Genomic DNA, 21476 nt, shown 5'->3' with positions numbered 1-21476 from the left:
TGAACGGCAGCAGGTGTCGCAGTCCTGAAGAGGATTACTTAGTTTTACACGAGAACAGATGAGCCGAAGATTATGTAACTTGTACTAACAGACTCCTCAGTTACTCCTGGTTACGTTTGTTAATGGGATCTGTCTCCTTGTCATATTAGAGAGGTGTCATTATATTACATTCAAAATGTACTTGTTTTTTTCCTCAAAAGAAAATAATAGATAAAAAGCTAATGGATGACATTTCTGTTGTAATTGCATATAATCAGTAGTACAAGATTCCAGCATTTTACACTGAAACCCACTGTGTAAATGATTCCACTGATAATCTCTGCTTTTCTCATCAAGAAGAGCATTTTTACCATCGTGGATAAAGGTATATCTTTTACAGAAAAAGTACCTTGCAAAATTACATTGGAAAGTCTCAATGGATCTTCTAACATAACATTCCGAGTCATTACACTACATTTTGGTTAAGCACAAGGATTTTTTCCATAACCAGTGAGTAGTCAGAGCATTTTTTTCCAAATGGTTTGTCACAGTCTGCCATTCTTGTGGTTTCCCTCTTTAACTGTGAGGAGCAAATATCTCCACTAGGTGGAGACAAAGATAGATAAGACCACCACAAGCTAATCACAGGTTAATTTGAACCTTAATTATAAAATAAACACCGATTCCAACATTAAACAGAAATTTCTGGGGGAGTCCTTAGTCGAAAAAGTGCCATTGAAATTAATAAGAATGCTAGCTTTCTATGAGTATTACAGACCTCCTTTGTAGAGCTCTCTTCTATCTATGTCTATGTAAGATGCACCGGTCCAGTTTCTCCAGCAGTGTTTGGCTTAGAAGTAAGTTCGTGCACATCCAGACAAAAGCACATTAACACAGATTCGGTAGGAGACATTCCAGCAAGTCTTACTCTCCTTGTCACACTGACCTGATTATGCTGTGAGTAATTAGCTGTATAGTGGCAGATCCTGTTTAATGTTTTGTTTATTGTCAGCTGACGTGGTTTGGCACCTCCTGTAACAAATGAAGTGAATTAGAACTGCAGTTTCCCCACACTCATTTCAAGGATTATGTAGAAAAAGGATACAGAATCAGAACTGTTGATATGGAAAACCTTATAGTTTGTTGTAGACTTCCTGGAGAAGCAGGGTTTTGAGGACGAAATGCTGGCCTGCTCAGTTCTACATAGTGTGTTTGTGTGTGCTTAATTCTTCTCAAGACACTTTACTTTTACTTTGCAAGGGCACAGATGAATGATTTTCATCTTCAGTGCTTCCTGTCAGCCTCGGCACTGGAGAACAGACTAATTTATAGCATGGGCAACCTTTCTTCTGTCCTTAAAAGTCTAGTGTCCTTATTTAACTGTTCAGAAGATACAGAAATACATACGCCTTCAAATATCAAAAAATAAAAAATCTATCCATCCATCCATCCATCTATCTATCTATCTATCTATCCTTAAAATAAAAATCTGAGTTACAGAGAGGAATCTAGAATGGAAGTGAATGGGGTCAGTCCATAAATGTTAAAATACGGTTTCAACTTTCAACCATAATTCTCACCATAATTTTAGTTTGGGAAAAAATATTACTACCGTTTCTGTGTAAAGTTATATCCAATTTTACAAATTTGCTGCCTAAAATGACCGCATAATTCAAAAGAACAGTTTTTCAACTTACACAAATAATAAATGTGCAAAACACAGTTGCAAGAAAAAGTATGTGAACCCATTGGAATTGGTTGGTTTTCTGCATTAGTATCATTACTGATCTTCTAGTATAGACAAACACAATGTGCTTATGCTTACAACCGACAAACAACAATTATAATATTTCATGTCTTTACTGAACACATTCACAGTGATGTGGAAAAGATAAGTGAACTTTACTTTAGTAAGTGAACTTTTTTTTCACGAGTCCATTGTTTGTTCTAAGCAGTTAAACTGCCCAGTGTTCTTCAGAAAAATCCTTCAGATCCTGCACATTGTTTTGCTTCCAGCGTATTCTGCATATTTAAACAACAGTAACTAAGATTTTAAGATCTATTTTTTTTTTTCAAACTGAGGACAACTGATGGACTAATAATACACAACTATTACAAAGGAGAATGTAGGTGTAAGAATCTTTAGGGGGTGTAAGAATCTTCTGTAGCTTCTGAAAAAAATTATGTTTAAAGAAAATTAGAAAAAAAAGTTATAGAAAAACAGAAATTCCAGTACTTTTTCTTGCCATTCCAAAATAACATCAGTGCTTTTATAAAATAATTAGATTTGCATTTCTGCATTTTAATCCTCTAAAACTCGGCCTAATTTACTGTAATTCCATTCTAAGTGCCTACAATAACCTTCTTTAGTTAAAATATTTTTTAAAAGACAGCAAAATTCAAACAACACAGCTTTTATTGTCTTAAATACAACAATGAATGTAAACCAGAACAACTTACTCTCTACACTCTGTTCAAAACGTTTTAGAAGCGTCATCATTCAGAGACAAAAAGAGCAACAAGAAAATGCATTTTTGGTATTCTACAAAGATTCAAGCAACACCCATCAAGTAAACAAGAGCTTAGAAAACTGCCCACATGCAAAACAACTGCAAAGAGGTCATTGTTCCAGTCCTTGATATAGTACCTGTACAATGAGAACAAAATGACATGTGACTTCGGTCAACTTAAGCTTCAACTGATCAGTCTTTCTCCCCAAAATAAATAAGCACTGACAGGATGCAGTAATCCAAAGAGTCCCATCAAAACATTGGCTGTATTCCAGTCCAGGAGGCCATCAGTGATGTGTCTCCAACTCCACTATGGTCCACTCGCCCTGTGGAGATGCAGCGTCCTCGGGAGAGAAGCTGGTCACAGTGATGCTGGTGGTGGAGTCCTCCAGTGGAGAAATAAGCTCGGCCCAGCGCTTAAATGTGTCCTTTTCGTGATACAAGTAGTCCTGTTCATTCAAACAGTCTCGAGACAAGGACAGCGTCTGCTTGATCAGATACTGTGCAAGGTTTAAATCCTCTGGGACTGAGTTTATGATGCCCAGATTAGATTCTTGGTCAGACAGTAGCTGTCGAAGCAGACTCCAGTCTTTCTCTGCAAACTTACTGTCTTCGCTGTCCACTTCCTCTTTAACGTCTTCTGTCTCTACTCCTTTACCCTCCTGACGTGACTCCTCCTGTTGGGGATCATTGCTTCTGTCAGCATCCATGCTTTGTTCGAGGGCTTCTCCCAGGTCCATCTCGTAAATTGGGGACAGGGCTTTAGACGGCCGCCGGTCATGTGTGCAGGTTTGATCCAATGTGTCACAACCATCAAAGTCCCCTAAAAATAATTGACAATACTGCACAATGACCAAGTGTTTTATCCTTACGTGGGCTTTTTTAAATTTTCTTGAAGACATGCGTTGTTTCTAGCTCCACACGATGTACAAAATCACCCCTAGTGCAACTGTGTCCTCCGTGATGCAGTTAAGCTTGAAATAAGACTAGATGAAAAAAATATATACTTTGTCTTAGGCAGTTTTCACTTTTCATTGTCATTAATCAAGATCTGATTCAATGACACATGCATTACAATTAAGCAGATGTGCAAATCCAAAGTTTTCCATGGAGCAACTCTTGACTTTCCATGGCCTATCCATGGAGCAACTTCTGAATTTAGGATAAGGATGGACAGCTGCCATAAAGGTGATGCACAGAAGAAAGCCTACACTGAATGTGTCTCTTTTGTTCACAAGTGCTGTAACAGTAAAAGGCATGTTTTGCCAGCCACTGTATCTCCAGCATAACTTAAGTTTGGTTCACATACAAAAGATATGAATTCTCTAGTTCTAATCAAACTGAGCATTTGTTGTCCTTAAATATACACATCGAAATGCAAGCAAGCACTTAACGCTTTTTAGTTTATACTTCTTAACGTAAAGATACACTGAAAATATGAAGGACATGCTGGCAAAAGAGTGCTTATTGCTTTACTTATCAAGATATGGTTCTTATAAAGATAAAACTCACAAAAAAACATCAACAGTGATTAGAATCATGATACAAGTGTGAAAAAAGAGAGACATGAGGAGGACCTTGAGATTGTTTCTCTAGAAACACAACATACAGAAGAAAAATACTAATTCTACAGAAATACACAATTAAATTAAATCTGCAACATAAAAATCTGGAGTTGAGAAAAAGTTGCCTACTACAGAACTACGGATGGTGTGATATATTGTGAATGAGAAATAAAATGAATCAAAAAACACACAAAAATGGATACAAACATGGAATTTCATAAATGAACAAAATCAATAATGAAACCTAGTATTGGCATGCAAGATTTCCTGGTTTGGGTTACTTAACACAGTCTTGAAAAATAAGACAGCAACAGACTCAACATTGATATTGAGTATAAAAAAACATCTAGGTTGTTCTAACACATTCGAAGCATCATGGTCTCTGCAGAAGGTGTGGTCCGTTATGTGCAGTATTAAAGTATATTTCTATGTATATATTTGCTGGCCAAGTCACATGGAGCTTGTCTTTTGCATAAAGATCACTTATGGAAGAGTCAACATATAAATGACTTGGCCTATGAGGAAGAAGCTCATTATTTAGTATGGATAATGACAAACAAAAACGACTGAGGACTTAAGTGCACTGGTACAACTGTGACTGCCCAGCCATGCCACATAACAGATGGTCTGACTCAGCATACTTCACCACACGCAGATAGATATTTGACTGTAAATATTAAGCTTGTAAACTTGTTAGTTGAGTTATTTAGGGCATTGCGCCTCAGAGAAGGCAATTTATTTGTGTGTATAGCTTATTGAAATATTAGATTGCAAAGGATAGACATCTAAATAAGAGAATTAAAGGAAGAGGGAAAGGAGGCAGTAGTGTGCTACTATCTAAATCAATGAGCTATCAAGATTTAGCCCATTGAAGATGATTGGAGGTCAAAGGAATTGTCTGAATATTTAAGTTGAATGGGTCAGGATGGGAGACTGTGAGTAAATGTTTCTGAGGCTGCGGTCAGGGGAGATGGGCTCTAATGTTATACATTACCTGCTGGAGAGTGTGCGGGTGAGCTCGCAGTCAGCTGCGGCTCAGGTAAGTCTAGCCGCAAGTCAGCTTTTCTGCTGTCTATATGTTTGGACTGGAGATTGTCATACTGTTCCACCAGCCGGAGGTCCAGGTGACTAGGGCGCTCCTGAGCAGGAATGTCTCTGGTGTCTTTGTCTTGCACAGGGGCATCTGATTGATTATATGCACAATCCTCCTGTGGAGATCCCTGGACCTCTGTCAGGAATACTGCAGGTTTGGGCTCCTGTTCATTTTCCTGGTGGTTGGAGATATGGTTGGCCCTCACTGTGCTTGTGGACTGCTGGGAGCGGTAGTCTGTCTGAGAATTGTGAGGTTCACCATCGAAGACATCACCATGTGCAAAGGAATCACTTGACTGGTGTGTCGGAGTCTGGGCACCTCCTTCTTCACATCCAAGTTCCTCGCACTCATCCACCGAGAGTAAAACAGAGCGACGGAAGTTAGAAGCTGACTGGTACTCTGGTTGCTCATTCTCTTGTTCTGCAGGATCTTCAAATGCAAGGTTGACAATACCTTGAAACTGTGGAGGTGGCTCGGCAATTGGGGGAGCCATTCCCCTCGGTAACACCTCAACTTCTGATCTTTCATCTTCAGTCTCCTCCTCTTCTTCCTCTTCCTCTTCCTCTTCTTCTTCAGAGGAGAAAAGTTGGTGGTCCTGCATGCCCTTAAAGTTTTTTAATGTAGTATCCATTTCACAAGGTTCCTCCTCCACTGGCACCTCATCCTTTCTAATCCAAGAACGTGGCCTCTGACGCCCTACCTCTTCTTCACTTGTAGTTTCTGCCTCTCGTCCTCTGAGCCGTACCTCCACACGTAGTCCAGCCCCACTCTCGTACATCTTGAGCTCCTCAGGTGTGCTGGTGTCACTGCTGCTGCGACCCAGGAAGTCAGGGCAACGCATAGTCCCACACTTTGAAGCGCCATGCTCATGGGAACAGCAGTCGTCATCTTGCGAGCCACCAGCATCATAATCCTCTGACCGTGGCTTTATGTCATCAGAAGAAGTAGTGGCACTGCCAGTCTCTGACTCTGGGCTAACTTGGGGATGAAGCCCATTCCATGAGTCCTCTAGGGGTGTCTCAATGCTCCCTAGACTGCAAGGTGTATCAGGAGGGAGGTCTGAGTCCTTTGAGGAGTTCATGGAATTGAGGACTTGTTCTGGTCCAGTGACATGGGGTGGAATGGCATGGCCTGTGGCCAGTTTACTTAGGCTTATCTCACTCTGCCCAGAAGTACATGTATGCATGTCCGGAGTTACTGACTGAGTCGTCACTTCTTTGCTTCTTAATTTACTCACTAGATCACTGCTTTTCTCCATATCTTGAACCTTAGCGGAAGTTGCTGATATACCCTCAGGAACCGTTTCTTGCTGGTCTAGTACAGCTGGGCTGACTAGTGAATGCTGCTCCAGGGAAGAAGGAACTTTGGAACTCTCCAGACAAGATGTGACCAGTTCCTTGCTTCTTGTCTTACCTTCGGTAGAATCTGGATTCAACTGCTGAGTGACCTTTTTAAAGTCTGAATGTTTAGGGCTGGATACTGAATCTTTCACAGCAGTGCCTGGCTTTTTAGAGCCAGCAGGAGTTTTGACGGCCCCTGAGGACTTTAGAGATGATTTTGTTGGAAGTGTTTCTGGAGTCTTCTGTTTAGGTCCTGTTTTGTTTGGGGCAGAAGGCGACTGCCTAGAGGAAGACGTGGAAGCTTTGACACTGGGCCTTGACTCAGGGATGGCCTTTGTGGTCTTCTTTGTAGTTGCAGGTTTAGATGTATCTTTCTCTACCTCTTTTCTTGGGGAAGCAGGCTTTCTAGAGCTAAGGGCTGAACCAGGTCTGGATGAAGCTGTTTAAAAGAGGAAACAGACTTGAACTCATTATTGTTAATAACAAATTACTTTTAGATCCATTCTGAAGCTTGAGTATTTCTTACCAAGGTTCTCTGACACGGTGCTTTTGCTCTTTGGATCTGAGCGGGATGCAGGAACTCCAGGTACTGCACGACTGGTTGTGGTAGGTTTAGTCTTGGTTGATTTATTAGTGGGGCTGTAAACACAATGAAGGATCAAAGGACTATCAACTGGAAGAAAGTGGAGAAAGTAAAAACAGTAGTGCAAGTGTGAGGATCACAGCCTGGTTGTTAACATAACTCACCTGCTAGTCTTGTCAGTGTCTGGTGTTTGAGCAGGTTTGGTCAGAGGAGATTTTGTTGTTGCCTTGGCTTGAAGTTTTGACCTGAGACCTACAATATAAAAGGATTATTAAGTCACTTATTAAGTAAAACCACACAACATTTTTATAAATGACATTGCATGTTGACAATACAGAATGTAGTAATTTAAAAACAATTTTAAGATAATAATTTAAACATTTTTTTTTAACATATAGCCCATTAATCTAATTAAACAGAGCACTATCCATCACAATCCTGGTCTCAACATTGTCTGCACATAAAAAATAAATAAATTGTGATATTTTTGTACCTTATTGTAAACTGGTATTTGTCCTGCAGAACCTCTGTGCTATCTAAACCTACATTCCTTAAGAACTGTGAGCAAGGTAACAGGCATGTACAATTTTAGTAGTGCTAAGCAGCTTAATGATGAGCTAAAACCTACTCTGCTGAGCAAAGACTCTCTGAGTCACAGAGAAGTCAGTACCAGGCAAACACCAGCTAATGAGCAGGGAAAAGGGAAGAGATACTGTATCTATATTTTTACCTCTGGATTTCAAGATTCAGAATTTTCTCTCCCTCTCAACTGCAGTACATTCCTTCACTCTCTAACCTTCCTTTCCTGTTCTAATTTTCAAACTTTTATTGAAACTCAGAAGCACAGATCATACTATTAATTAACTTTTACTTACAGGGACAAAAGAGTAAACCTGAGGGGGTAATCTCTAATATCAGGAGCTAACATGGGAAACTGAGGATAGCTTCTTGACTTCCAAGAACTTACAGCTGTTTTCAGATCTGAATTTCTGCTCAAACTGTTTCACTGCCTCTGGCTTTGCTGGATACCTCCACTCACAGTAAAACAAGGACTAGCTTGAGATAATAGATAGTAGAGTTTAAATTTGTCTAAAGGTAATTATGAATCAAGGTAAATTCACCTGTTGGTGTACTGTGGCCATTCTTGCGAGGACTCCGAGCGCTGTTGTCTGGTGAAGTGCTGCCAGAGTTAGATGGAGTATTCTGAGCATTGCTGGCTGATTCCTGAGGCAGATCTTTCCCTGACATTGTGTTCTTCTGCACTTTTCCTCCTCTAGTCTGGCCTGCCGAGAGATCAGACCCAGCAGGGGAAGACTTTGGCCTTGCTCCTGGGTTTGGCTTCGTGTCCATCACCGTCTTCCCTGTGGGTGAACCACGGGCACCTGAAGCAGTGGAATTCTCCCGTTGAGCACCACCACCAGTGCCATTCAGCACTGGTTTAACAGTAGACGTAGTCTTGGTTTTAGCTGGCGTTTGAGTTGGCTTAACCTTATCATTTTTACTTCTGAGTGAGGCGTTGTTACTAGCTTTTGTTTTGCCAGAAGGAGCCGTGTGAGCTGTTGGCCCTAGAGCATCAGACTTCATGGTGCCTGATGCAGCAGCTACAGATCTTGCAGGGGAAGCACGTGGACCCTGTGATACCTTAATAAGAGGATGAGTAGGGCTATCACATGGAGATGAAGTGCCCGAGAGGCATTTTGTAGGTTTCTGTTGCAGAAGGGAGAGAGATGGAGAGAGCACGAAAGACTATGATGGCTTTGCTCATTGTTAATCAGATCAGCAACCCATTTGACACAGTAATCTCAGATGTATAAGACCATAGAGCACAAAACCATGATCTTTGGATTAAAGGCTAAAAAGCACATTCTTCTTCTTCTTCTAAAAAAATGACAGCTGTTTCCTTAGCCCACGGTCTCTGTATCCATATCACTTTGGTCATATATACATATTGTTTATTTAAAGCTCAATAATGAGGTGTTTTTTCCTCTGCCTTTGTCAAGCCAGTAGTCCCTGTCTATATTTTGGCACCGAAACACATGCATATTTATACTTTCTATGGGCTTCTTATCAGGCCGTCCTTATTGTTGAGACCTGACAACAGCATCTTCAAATCTCATAGTGACAACTGTAATACAGCTGATATGATTCTGTCATCTTTAAAGAACAGAACTCTTGTAAAGACTAAAAAAGCAAACAAATATTTACATTTTCTTTAAGATAATATTTCATCCAGCTATGTTTTCAAGCTCAGTAATTCTGCAGCACCTTCCCTGAATCAACCTTAACGTTGTTGTGATGAGACAGCTCTCATTTAACAGCCATTTAATTTCAGTTCAATCAGCTTGTCTTTCAGTAAAAGAAAACGTTATAAAATCAGAACTTACAGTTCTAACAGAGCCTATGCCAGTAAATCACTTTATTTCTAGTGGTCAATCGATATTGAGTTTCTAAATAGCTGATGCTGATATAGATATCTAGAAAGCAGATTGGCTGAAAAAATACAGATAGATACACTTTACAATTTAATGAAAGCAAACAGGACTGTTCAATTTACAGTAAAAGAATGTATTTTAATTTGACAATATTTACTCAATATAATCATAATAATTAAACAAAATTACTTCTGTTTATTTGTGATGCAGACAATCTCAAAATGACCAAATATTGCCTAATTAATCAACCTGGGCCAAAATATCTGTATGTATCCCATCATTTTTCAGTTTTACCAAAATAAGCAACAGAATAAAAATTACCTGAGAGCTGGTGAGCACAGGTTTTTTTCCAAGCCGTCTACAGTCTCCTTTATCAAGAGCAGCTGAGAGGGTTGGTGGAGGGAGGAAGAAAATAAAAACTAATTTTAGATTACAGACAGCTTCAGTCTAATTAGAACATCCACTCCTGCATAATCAACATTTGCCAAACATTTCCTCAATCAGACACGCAAATACTTGCAGACTTGCAATCAGTCACAACCCCAATCAGTAAAAGTGGCAGCGCAGCTCTGCAGAGAACCACTGATTTCCTACTCCTTCATCTCAGATAGAGACAGCGCAGATCTAGACTTTGATCATCTCACAGCTTATCCAGAGCATTCTTTAAATCATCAGAAAAAAACAAAGACCTAGGCTTCGTTCCCAGCAATACAACCGAGCTCTGATTTCATTGCTGTCATCCACGAAATCAATCTAAATCATGGATCAAATAGCTCCTGTAAAGGAATGCAGCTGGAGTGTTTGTGTTTGCTGTTGAACGATGAATGCTTTGCATATGAGCCACCGCATTTGCATGCCTTTACATATGCGAGGGAATCTTTAGAAAGCACAATCTTGACACCTAAAGCAATGCATAATTTATGCACTAGCATATATGTTTCCACCTGCAGAATAGAACAACACAAAATCCACTGCATCTCATTGTGGACCCCATTCTCCAACCCCCTTGGAAATGCTTAATGTTTTGATGTGACTGTATTCTAGCTCTCAATGTTCAAAGCATCACTGGGTCATATTAAAGGACTGTTGTTGAAGGACTGACAGGAGCTGGAGGTTATCTCTCACCAGCACAGGCTACCCAATATCCATGCAAAGGAGGGCTCTTCATCACTGCACTGGACCACTAAAAAAAATTCTGACTGCTGCATAGTTTTGAACACCAAGCTTCTATTGAAAGCTGTTCATTTCTTATGATCTTCTCTCTTATCCTCCTCTATTTTATACTTTACCTTCTTCCCACATTATTTACGTTTAATTTCCATTCCCCTTTCTTTTGCTATTGCTACATTCTTACATTTTCTCTTTCCTCTCCTTACCTGCGAGTATTTTTTCTCGATATCTGGGTTGCAGTGCGTCCCATCCTTGTGTGTGCCGCACTGCAAAGAAGGACTGAAGCAGGAAGGTCCAGAGCTTCGTGCGCAGCGAACACAGCTCACGCCTGAATGGCTACCGGAGGGACAGAATGAGTGAGAGAGGGTGAGCGAGTCAGAGAAAAAGAGAGAGAGAAGGAGGGAGGGTGGATACAACAGCAGGAGAACAGGAGCGAATCAGCAGCTGCTTCAAAGGCTGGTTGTCTTGGCAACCGATCGTCGTTGCCTCCCTCCACCCTTAACAGGATCCAGCTAAATGGATGATGTCAGTAGCAGAGGCTTGTGTTCCCGCCTTCTGCACCGAATGTTCATTAAAAAAAAGAACCTGTATTTTTTCAGATTCTGCCTCAGCCTTTCCATCCGCAGTTTATTTCTCCCACGTCCCTCCCTGCCTTCCTCTATAATGGACATGGAACCAGATTAGACATGGCCACACCCACGACTCTTGGTCTTTCTCAGACTAATCCATTCTGCCATTTCCCCTGGGATGTGAATGAACTCACAAAGAGACAGGAAGCGACAGAGATGGCCAGGGAGAAATATAGAAAAACAGAAAATGACGATAAGTACGAGAGGTGGAGTTGTTTACCATGACCTTTTCTATTTGTAGTGTCACTTTACTGTAATCCGGCCTGGCCATGTACATTACATTAAGCGAGTTTAAATCCCAGGATCAAATGAAGCGCTTTGTACACGTGCCATTAAATACAGAGAATGTGCTCAGCAGACCGTTGCTGCAGTTATGCACTACTTGATGAAGCACAGAAAATCTATCCATCAATTATTGTAATAACTACTGTACACCACTGATTCATTTAACATGTTAAAATCAACATGAAATCATGATGTACCTTTTAAATGCATGTGGTTTTCAATTCTTTATGAAAACGTAATGACAAAGTCTGAAATGGTTGTTCTTTTTAGCTGTTGTCACTAATCCTACTTTTACAACAGTTTTCCCTTAACCACTATTCTGGTATGACCAGTGCACAGTAGTGCCACCATGCTTTGAATATCCTGTTTCAATTGGAAAAGTAAAAACATGTACTGTAAATACAGAATGCTCCACCTTTCAATATGCAAATCGATACAAGATGAAATTGAATTATGTATTCCTCAGATTTACTTTATATTTACCAAAACAGAACAGACAGTTCTGATCTGGATTGCTTAATAAAATAATGTTTAAATGAAAACCTGTATAAACATGTAATAAAATCATGCATTCGGGGCTGTGCTGTATTTTTAATATAGATAAGGTTGAAGGAATTGCAGGTATTCCACTGCAGGTTGTGCCTAATCTCTGACAAACGACAGACCGGAAGTCATTTACTTCCAGTGGAGAGTAGTATGGGAGCTGTGTGAGGTTCTGACTATACATATATATATATATATATATATCTGAGCATACAGAAATCTCAGATCAGATTTGCAGCTACGGACCACACTGTCCGACTGCATGTGATGCTTTCAAATCAAAATATGATTGCAATGAGAAAATAACCAATACTTTTGCACTAAAACTGTATTTTTTAAACACTATTTCTACAGAATTATGTCAAATGAATTATTTCTGTAAAAATAATTCTATTCAAAATAATTATTTTATAATAAATACACAATTATTTATGAAAACCTACTATGCTTTTCTTTCAAACATATTAGCTGTTCATTGTTTTGTGTGGATATACAACAGCCATCTTGCTTGGCTCAATAAAAATAAATGATTCATTTACTAAATGATCTGAGTTGTAATTAAATGCTGGCTTGTAGTGTTCTTTGTTTACCTCCTGATTGGCTTGGTCTTCTGTGATAACATCTACCTCATTCGGGTCACCGCTCAGCCGGTTCACAGCAGTGAACAGGTCACAGCAGTTCTCCACAGTAACGCCCTCCCGCACGGCTACGCACACCTTCCTCAGGAGAGTGGGGTCACATGTGAACTCCTCTCTCTGAAACGGTACATGCCTGATTGTCATAGCTGATAAAACATTTTATATCATATGCCTAAACATCATTAATTGGTCTTACCCTTCGGAGATCGTGGAAGGCAGCAGTGTGTGTGACCTGGGGCAGGTGTGTGACAGTCATCTGCAGACACTGTTCTTGCAGTTCACTAGCCAGACTCAGCACCTGCTTGGCCCATTTCACCTCCGGCAGGCTGCCAATCAGCTGCTCGCTGCCACACAGCACAGATACTACACTCTGCACCGTCTGAAACACATCACAATGTTACACACATACTCTACTACACCATCTGAATCCATCTTCCCTGCTTCTCATGCTGGTTGCACTGTTGGTGACTACAAATTTCCTAGTGTAATCCAATATGCTTCAGCAGTGGTTTACATCAAGGTTGGAAATCAGGAGAGGGAAAACCCAGTGTTATATAACTACACTTGGCTGACTGTAGCTGCTGAAGTTCTGGGTCTGTGTGTGTGCGTGAGAGAATTTTAGGGGACTGCCAGACTATGGGTTAAGTGAATGAGCTGTTTGTGGGCTTAACGCGCGCACACACACACAAAGCCACTCAATCAAGTCCTCTAATTGTTCTTTAGTCAATAGCCATCCTCAAAACAGAGGCCACAGCTCATCTCATCAATGTCTTATTGTAGTAGGATACAGACAGAAGCAGAAGGACAGTAAGGAATGAAAGGAAACATGGGTTGTTGTCTATGCTGTTTCCCACTAGAAAAATGTCAAAGGGAAGTCCCCACCACAAGAGAAAACAAATATGTGTCTGAGTATTACACACCATGTTTTTGGTGACATTATTAAGGCAATCTCTCTGTAGCTCTGGAGGGAGGAGGGCAAAATTTCTTTCTGACCAGCACTTCACAAAGTGCTCAGCTACCCATCTGTGGATTGAAATAAACATCAAGAGCGTAAGCTTTTATCTTCATTTTTAATTACAAATAATTAAAATGTAAAACTTCCTGCACAATTCCTGCTAAGCTACAAAATTAGCTTTTGCCACGGTAACTTAAAAGACAGTTTAAAAACTGTCTTTTAAGTTACAGTGAAATGAAACAGTTCAGCCCAAAAAATAAAAATAAAATCCAGTATGGTATAGTATTTATAATTTATTCTGTCAGACTTCAAAAAGCAAAAAACTACCATAAAATTGTAAACGTTATAAGTAAAACTTCATGTTCCTCACATAAATGCTATTGTACATCCTTAGAAGACTTGGAATATAGTGGACTAGTCATAGAAGTATTTTTGTAGCACTTTTATTGTTTTATAGTCTTTTTTTATCTTTTTTGGATCTTGTCAGCATTAATATGTCAATATAAAAAATTCTGTTAAATATTCAAGCCAAACATCTGGGTTCAAACAAGAGAAGAAAAACATTTCAAACAGCATGTGAAAATGATGATAGAACAGCTTAGGGTGGGCGAAACAACCAAAATCTTAAAGGGATAGTAGAAAATGTTGTCATCATTTCCTCACCCTCATGTTGTTCCAAACTTGTATAGGTTTCTTTCTTATGTTGAACATAATAGAAGTTATTTTGAAGAATGCTGGTAATGAAAGAGTTGATGGTCCCCATTGACTTCCATAGTATTTATTTCCCTGCTATGGAAGTCAATGGGGACCAACAACTGTTTGGTTCTTCAAAATATCTTCTTTTGTGTTCAGCACAAGAAAAAAACATACAGTACAGGTTTGGAACGACACGAGGGTGAGTAAATGATGACACAATTTGCGTAACTATTCCTTTAAATCCTGATATGCATAAATTTAATTGACTGTGATGATAAATTACTAAACAAACTATGTATATATCCAACTTTACACATACACTTACTTATAAAGCATTATATACTAATAGCAAATCTCAACTGGTTGATAATTTATGTCAGTGTCAAATTTAAACTGCTCTAACCTTGTGGACTATATGAGGCATTTAGGTATGAATGAAGCTGCTTGAAACTACTGTATGTGTATTGTGAAAAGCTCTATACAAATAAAAAGTTCTTTCTGGAAGAGTTATCCCAGTGATCTAGGTTAGTAACACTAGGGCAGTAGGTTCAGCAGGTACTGGACTGGCACCGAACTGAAAGCAGCAGTGCTGCGCTGATCTTACACCATCAGATCATTGATGCTGTACTGAGAGCCTCTCATCCTGATGCGTGACTCTTCACCCTCCTACCCACGGCGGAGGCAGCACCAAAACATCACAGAAACAACACACGCACACAGTCTCTCTCTTTCTATCTCTAAGGCACTGGAAAAATCCCGACCTACATTCACACGCCTCTCTGAGCTGCTTTACCGCAGTGCACGGAGTTTACAGCAAAGACAATTCAATGACAGAGCTGACTAATTAAGTAATGGTGATGGTACGAAATTATTAAAGGTCAGTTTCATTCATTTTTCTTCTGCTGTCCAAGTTGTCAGTCAAAGAATCTTGGGACATATACATATCTTAATATTTCTATCTATTTACCCCTACAAAATTAAGAGTAAAATCAAAGAGGAATTACTTTATTAGGATTTTTTTTTTTTTTGCATGGCCACCACAATCTAAAGATGGAAATAATTTTTCATTTAAATCAGACTTTTTGTACTGCCTAGGGCCTAGAGGCCCTTTTATACCCAATGTGAAACAAACAAATTGTTGACGACTGGTCTAATCATACCAAGAGCAAAGCCAATACCGTTCTGTATAATAGGGGTGAAAACATTTTTCAATTGATCTGCCAACCGGGTAACAGAAACAGCTCTGCTAGAGAAATATAGGATGCTAGACAAGCAAACCAGCTCAAGAATCTTGTCTAATGTCAGACATAAGCCATAAAAACATTTACATACTTTTCTGAATAAACCCCATATTATTTCTATCTATTTACCCCTAAAAAATTAAGAGTAAAATCAAAGAGGAATTACTTTATTAGGATTTTTTTTTTTTTTGCATGGCCACCACAATCTAAAGATGGAAATAATTTTTCATTTAAATCAGACTTTTTGTACTGCCTAGGGCCTAGAGGCCCTTTTATACCCAATGTGAAACAAACAAATTGTTGACGACTGGTCTAATCATACCAAGAGCAAAGCCAATACCGTTCTGTATAATAGGGGTGAAAACATTTTTCAATTGATCTGCCAACCGGGTAACAGAAACAGCTCTGCTAGAGAAATATAGGATGCTAGACAAGCAAACCAGCTCAAGAATCTTGTCTAATGTCAGACATAAGCCATAAAATGAGATCTCTGAGGACCTCAGAAAAAGAGTTGCTGTTGCTCATCGGGCTAGAAAAGGTTACAAAAACATCTCAAAAGAGTTTGGACTCCACCAATCCACGGTCAGACAGATTGTGTACAAATGGAGGAAAGTTAAGACCACTGTTACCCTCCCCAGGAGTGCTCCACCAACAAAGATCACTCTAAAAGCAAGACGTGTAAAAGTCCACTAGGTTTCAAAGGACAGCAGGCTAACTTGCAGTTTGCTAAAGATCATGTGGACAAGCCAGAGGAATACTGGAGAAATGTTTTGTGGATGGATGAGACCAAAATAGAACATTCTGGTTTAAATTAGCAGCGTTATGTTTGGAGAAAGAAAACACAGCATTCCAGCACAAGAACCTTATCCCATCTGTGAAACATGGTGGTGGTAGTATCATGGTTTGGGCCTGTTTTGCCATCACTGATGCAACAATGAATTCTGAATTATACCAGCAAATTCTGAAGGAAAATGTCAGGACATCTGTCCCAGAACTAAATCTTAAGAGAAAGTGGGTCATGCAGCAAGACAACGATCACAAGCACACAAGTCGTTCTAACAAAGAATGGTTAAAGAAGAACAAAGTAAATGTTCCGGAGTCGGACCTTAATCCAATTGACAAAATAATGTTCTTTTTAGCAGCATCATATGACCCCTTTAACAATTGTGCCAAACATTAACATTTGATGTGAAAATGGGTTTGTTTTAACTGTTTAATAAATATCTGCAAAACCGATTGCATCCACATTTGGACAGCATAACCTCAGAAATAAAAAGCATTTTGAAACCTGTATTATTTATTGATTTATTTAGTCATTTATTATTTAGTGATTCATTTGCACTGTACAGTGCACTGCATATGACTCTTAATGGAGCAGTACAATCAGAAAAGAAGAGAGAGTCATTTTAAAAACCATTATTTAAAGCAGTAGCATCCACAGAAGTGCAGAAAATGCCTCACCTCACACAGGAGCAGTAGAGATCCTGCAGGCCTATAGAGTGGGTAATGGCGAGGCACTCCAGTATAGATCTCTGAACTCCATCAATGGGCTGCAGAAAATGAGAAGGACTGACTCTTGATATTCACACCTCATCTCAAACATTTTAGTGGATCGATAGCCTGAAGCCTGCCACAAGCTAATATACAGTATAGAGTTCAGCTGTCTGTAGCTTGTGTTTAATTATATTTTATTCAACTTAAATCATACTTACACTGAAGAACTTCATGAAAGCTACAATTTGCAAAATTTCTTCAGAAATTACTATTACAAAGCACCTGATTACCAGTAAATGATGGAGAAATGCCTCTTTATGGGTTATTACAAATCATACATGATAAGGGGAAAATTAAAGCCATTCTATTCGTATGGTGAAATTGTATGGTCACTGAAGCTCAACAAGTGAAATCACCCATGAACAAATCACCGTCAATCACAGAAATGCCAATGTGAACACTACAGGAAAACTGTATCTTGACATGTACACTGTTAAAAATAAAGGTGCTTAAAAGGTTCTTCACAGCGATGCCATAGAAGAACCATTTTTGGCTCCACAAAGAACCATTCAGTCAAAGGTTCTTTAAAGAACCATCTCTTTCTTTATCTTTTTATAATTTGAAGAACCTTCTTTTGCCACAAAGAACCTTTTGTGAAACAGAAAGGTTCTTCAGATGTTAAAGGTTCTTTATGTAACCATTTAGACAAAAAGGTTCTTCTATGGCATGGTGAAACACCTTTATTTTTAAGAGTGTAGCAGGCAGAAATATACAATTTGCAAAATAGAATCAAAAGCATTAAAGTCTGGACCACTGAATTATGGACAATTATAGAATTAGTTTTTAACTAAGACTATGTTCATAAAGTGAGAGCAATGTTGTTTTGTTATTGACTAATTCTAATTTTACTATTTATATATTAGATTGTGTTTGCAAGTGTTTTGATGGAGTTTGCAAAATACAATATTTGTTTGTGCGAGTGAGACGAAAAAAACCTCTGCTGAATAAACGTATGCTATGCGTGTCAATAGGAAATTGCCAAAATGTAATTTTGGGGGGAAAAAAATAATGCATTATTTAATATAAAATTGAGTGGAATAAATGCCGTTTTCAATAAAATGCTGTTTATGAAAGAATCCTAACAACAAATGTTTCACATTCCACAAAAATATTAAGCAGCACAACATTGACAACAATAGGAAATGTTTCTTGAGCACCAAATCAGCACATAAGTATGATTTCTGAAGAATCAAGTGACACTGAAGACTAGAGTAATGGCTGCTGAAAATTCACCTTTACCATCACATGAATAAAATAAATTTTAAAATATACTGAAGTAGAAAAGTTGTTTTAAATTGTAAAGGCATTTTACAATAAAATAATTTTTACTGTATTTTTTTTAATCAAATAACTGCAGCATTCAGGGCCGTTTCTAGCCAATTTGACGCCCTAGGCGAAATCCCCTCTAGCCCAATAATGTTGAGGGATCCAGTGGGGGCAGTCATATTTCAGGGTGACCGTGCCACTCTTTATCACAACCCTGCTAAAAGTGCCAGTACGTGCGCTCATTGGCGCCCCTTCAGCTGGTGGCACCCTAGGCGACCGCCTAGCTCGCCTATGCCTAGAAACGGCCCTGGCAGCATTGGTGAAAATAAAAGATTTCTTTCAAAAACATAAAAAAAAATCTTAGCATCCCCAAATCTTTAAATAGTTTATCAAAAGTATTATGCATTTCTGTAGGGGGAAAACTAAATTCTTAGCATACTAAGACCTTTAATCAAGTCTTTCCAACACTTAAATGGTAAAATTATTTTGAAAGAGTAGAGGGAGTAAATGCATTCCTCTTTCATCTCTGTGTAGGATGGCTGAAAAGTACACAAACTAGCCTTGTCTTTAAGTATTCTTGAAAGGTGGGAGTGAGAATGAAAGACTCAGAAGCACAAACAAAACTGCTCTTCACGAATTTGTGAGAAGGCTGTCAAACACTATGCTTCTTGACTTGCACTGCCTCCCACTACTGCTTTTGTAACAGAGATCTTACGATCATGACAGTCTGCACTTGCTGTGTAAACATGGTGTGAGTCTGCTGCAGTGCTTCTATTCTAAGAGAAGAAGAAAAATGGCAAAATATGGCTGAAGAAAGAGATGTTACACCCATATCAGACAACTTAAATGAGAGGAATCCTCATCTGGAGCCACAACACAGGGATAAGGCCATTTTGGCTGACAAATTAAATGCTCTACAAAAGCTGAACCAATGCCCAGACTTTACTCGCTCACAAACACAAATCACATAATGTGTCCCTAAAGGCTAATAAACGACAAGATGATAGTACTATTGGCGCTACCTGACAACAGACTCACTGCTTAAAAAGACTATTTACACTCCTCACCTTTAATAGACTGAATGTGTGTGCCGTGACCCCATCCTCTCTCTTACCTTGGGGAAAAAGCGGCAATAGTCCCGAGTCAGAACCATCTCGGCCACATCTTTCAGCCCCTCCAGGCCCAGCATGTCTGCTGCTAACACAACCTGACTGAACTCAAACACAAAAAAACATACGTCTTGACATTCCTGCCAAATCTGACTAAAGCCATTGCATTTTTTGCATTTACCACATTGGAAGAAAGGAAATATCACAACAGAGGGTGTTTACCTGACATTTGTTCCTGGTGGGAAGTCTAGGATGGCACCGTACATGAAATGAAGCAGAATTTCCATTTCATCTGGACCAAGACTGATTGATTAAAAAACAAAAAAAACATTTAGATCATGACATTTTACAAGCTCTACAAAAAAACATTTCACAATGAGGTCTCATTTGTTAACATTAATGCATTTGCTAATATATTTTTTATAACATTTATCTACCTTTGTCCTTTGTTAATGTTACATAGTAAAAAAATGTGTAGTTTGTAGTTCACTTGCGTATAAAAACTGAGACCTTATTATAAAATAAATATCTTGTTTGTTTTTTTCAAAATGTGCTGTTAAAGACCCCATTAAATTATTTGCACAACACAGTTTTCAGTTCTGTGTTGACATTTACTATTGAAAAAGGAAGTTGGGGTGGACATATTTAGTTTATGTCACAGCCTGGCAAAACCAAGATTCAACCTTTGAGGATTTCTGGCCACCACCTACATCTTCACCTACACTTGTAGACCAGCCAGAATCAGAGATCAGATCAAACTCTTCTGAAGATCTGATGAGGAGGGCTATAGTGTACTATCAACATTAACAAAATAAAAAGACGATTACTTTTTCCAGACATTGTGTCACAGAGCTCAGGAAATCAGCAACTAGTATTATGTTCTCCTGTTCTGTTACAGTAAAAGCTAAGTGTGGTTTTAGAAGAAAATCAGCTCTGATCTCATACATGGACTAAAATCCACAAAAAGTCTCATTTTTATACACATCATGGATTGAACTGCTTGTCATGAAACACTACACGAAGTATCCTGGTTTTCCCAGACACAGACTGAGCAATGAATAATTGATAGCTGGTAGGCTGGAAGATCCTCATCAGGTAGAAGATCTGTCTGAGAACTCGTGCTGAACTCTGGAACATGTGAGGTCACACACATGACCTCTCAACTTAACTGGTTTTGTGAATATAAATGTTATCAACTGTTGTAAAAGTGGCCTGCAGTATCAAGTTTATGATATATGGTGAGCAAAAAATTATTTTATAGGTGCCCTGAACCTCAAGAGTTCCTAGTAAGAGAAACTGGTAAAAGAGGAACCGACAAGAGCTACATAGAGTTGTTAAAATACCTGGCTGGCTGTACAGTACTTTTACACATACTTTACCTTCTAAGCATGACAGAGTATTTGATATTTATATTTATACTATATTGCAGTCATTTATCCCATTTTGATGGGTGTCCTGCATAACCTACCCCTGCAGAGTGATACACTGACACAAACTCTCCATCCAGCTGCCACACAACATCGCCCTGAAATACTCTGAGCGTGCACACAGAATGGCCCTGTGGGAAAGGAGAAACACACATACACACAGACAACATCAGCTTCCCATATCACTCACACACGCTTCACACCACATTACCCTGGCTCGGTATTTGTAAAGCAGCCCTGGAAGATGTATGTGCATGTGTGTATTAGTGTGTATTATTCATTGACTGATATGCTTGGGCATGTAGAAAAAAGCCTAGTAAATAAAGAAGACCTCATAAAATTGGGGAAAGGAGATGTAATGGTTTATTTCAGTATTATTTTAGAAGATGACGACGACTGTGGCTCCGTCTCAAAACCTAGAGAGCTGATTAACTAGGTTTTAAACATTGTCCTTATATATA

At 39.0% G+C, this 21476-nt stretch overlaps 1 protein-coding gene across 1 annotated transcript in view; it reads right to left on the bottom strand.

The window, feature by feature from the left end:
* Nucleotides 1-2262: 2262 nt before the first annotated feature.
* LOC107678356 (uncharacterized protein KIAA1107-like) overlaps nucleotides 2263-21476 on the bottom strand; it is a 29156-nt gene continuing 9942 nt past the window's right edge. Inside the window, exons 6-20 of the mRNA XM_016473581.1 lie at nucleotides 21057-21146; nucleotides 19811-19891; nucleotides 19594-19690; nucleotides 17121-17209; nucleotides 13688-13790; nucleotides 12964-13146; nucleotides 12720-12884; nucleotides 10879-11008; nucleotides 9824-9885; nucleotides 8192-8777; nucleotides 7235-7322; nucleotides 7014-7126; nucleotides 5049-6926; nucleotides 2371-3312; nucleotides 2263-2340 (exon numbers count right to left, since the gene is read on the bottom strand). Of these exons, the coding sequence (XP_016329067.1) occupies nucleotides 2777-3312; nucleotides 5049-6926; nucleotides 7014-7126; nucleotides 7235-7322; nucleotides 8192-8777; nucleotides 9824-9885; nucleotides 10879-11008; nucleotides 12720-12884; nucleotides 12964-13146; nucleotides 13688-13790; nucleotides 17121-17209; nucleotides 19594-19690; nucleotides 19811-19891; nucleotides 21057-21146 (4201 nt within the window). The 3' untranslated portion in view covers nucleotides 2263-2340; nucleotides 2371-2776. The remainder of the gene's footprint in view (nucleotides 2341-2370; nucleotides 3313-5048; nucleotides 6927-7013; nucleotides 7127-7234; nucleotides 7323-8191; nucleotides 8778-9823; nucleotides 9886-10878; nucleotides 11009-12719; nucleotides 12885-12963; nucleotides 13147-13687; nucleotides 13791-17120; nucleotides 17210-19593; nucleotides 19691-19810; nucleotides 19892-21056; nucleotides 21147-21476) is intronic.

This window comes from Sinocyclocheilus anshuiensis, unplaced genomic scaffold, assembly GCF_001515605.1.
Source record: "Sinocyclocheilus anshuiensis isolate Anshui unplaced genomic scaffold, SAMN03320099.WGS_v1.1 scaffold1426, whole genome shotgun sequence".
Taxonomy (NCBI): Eukaryota; Metazoa; Chordata; class Actinopteri; order Cypriniformes; family Cyprinidae; genus Sinocyclocheilus; species Sinocyclocheilus anshuiensis.
This window is presented reverse-complemented; position numbering and strand designations above follow the sequence as displayed.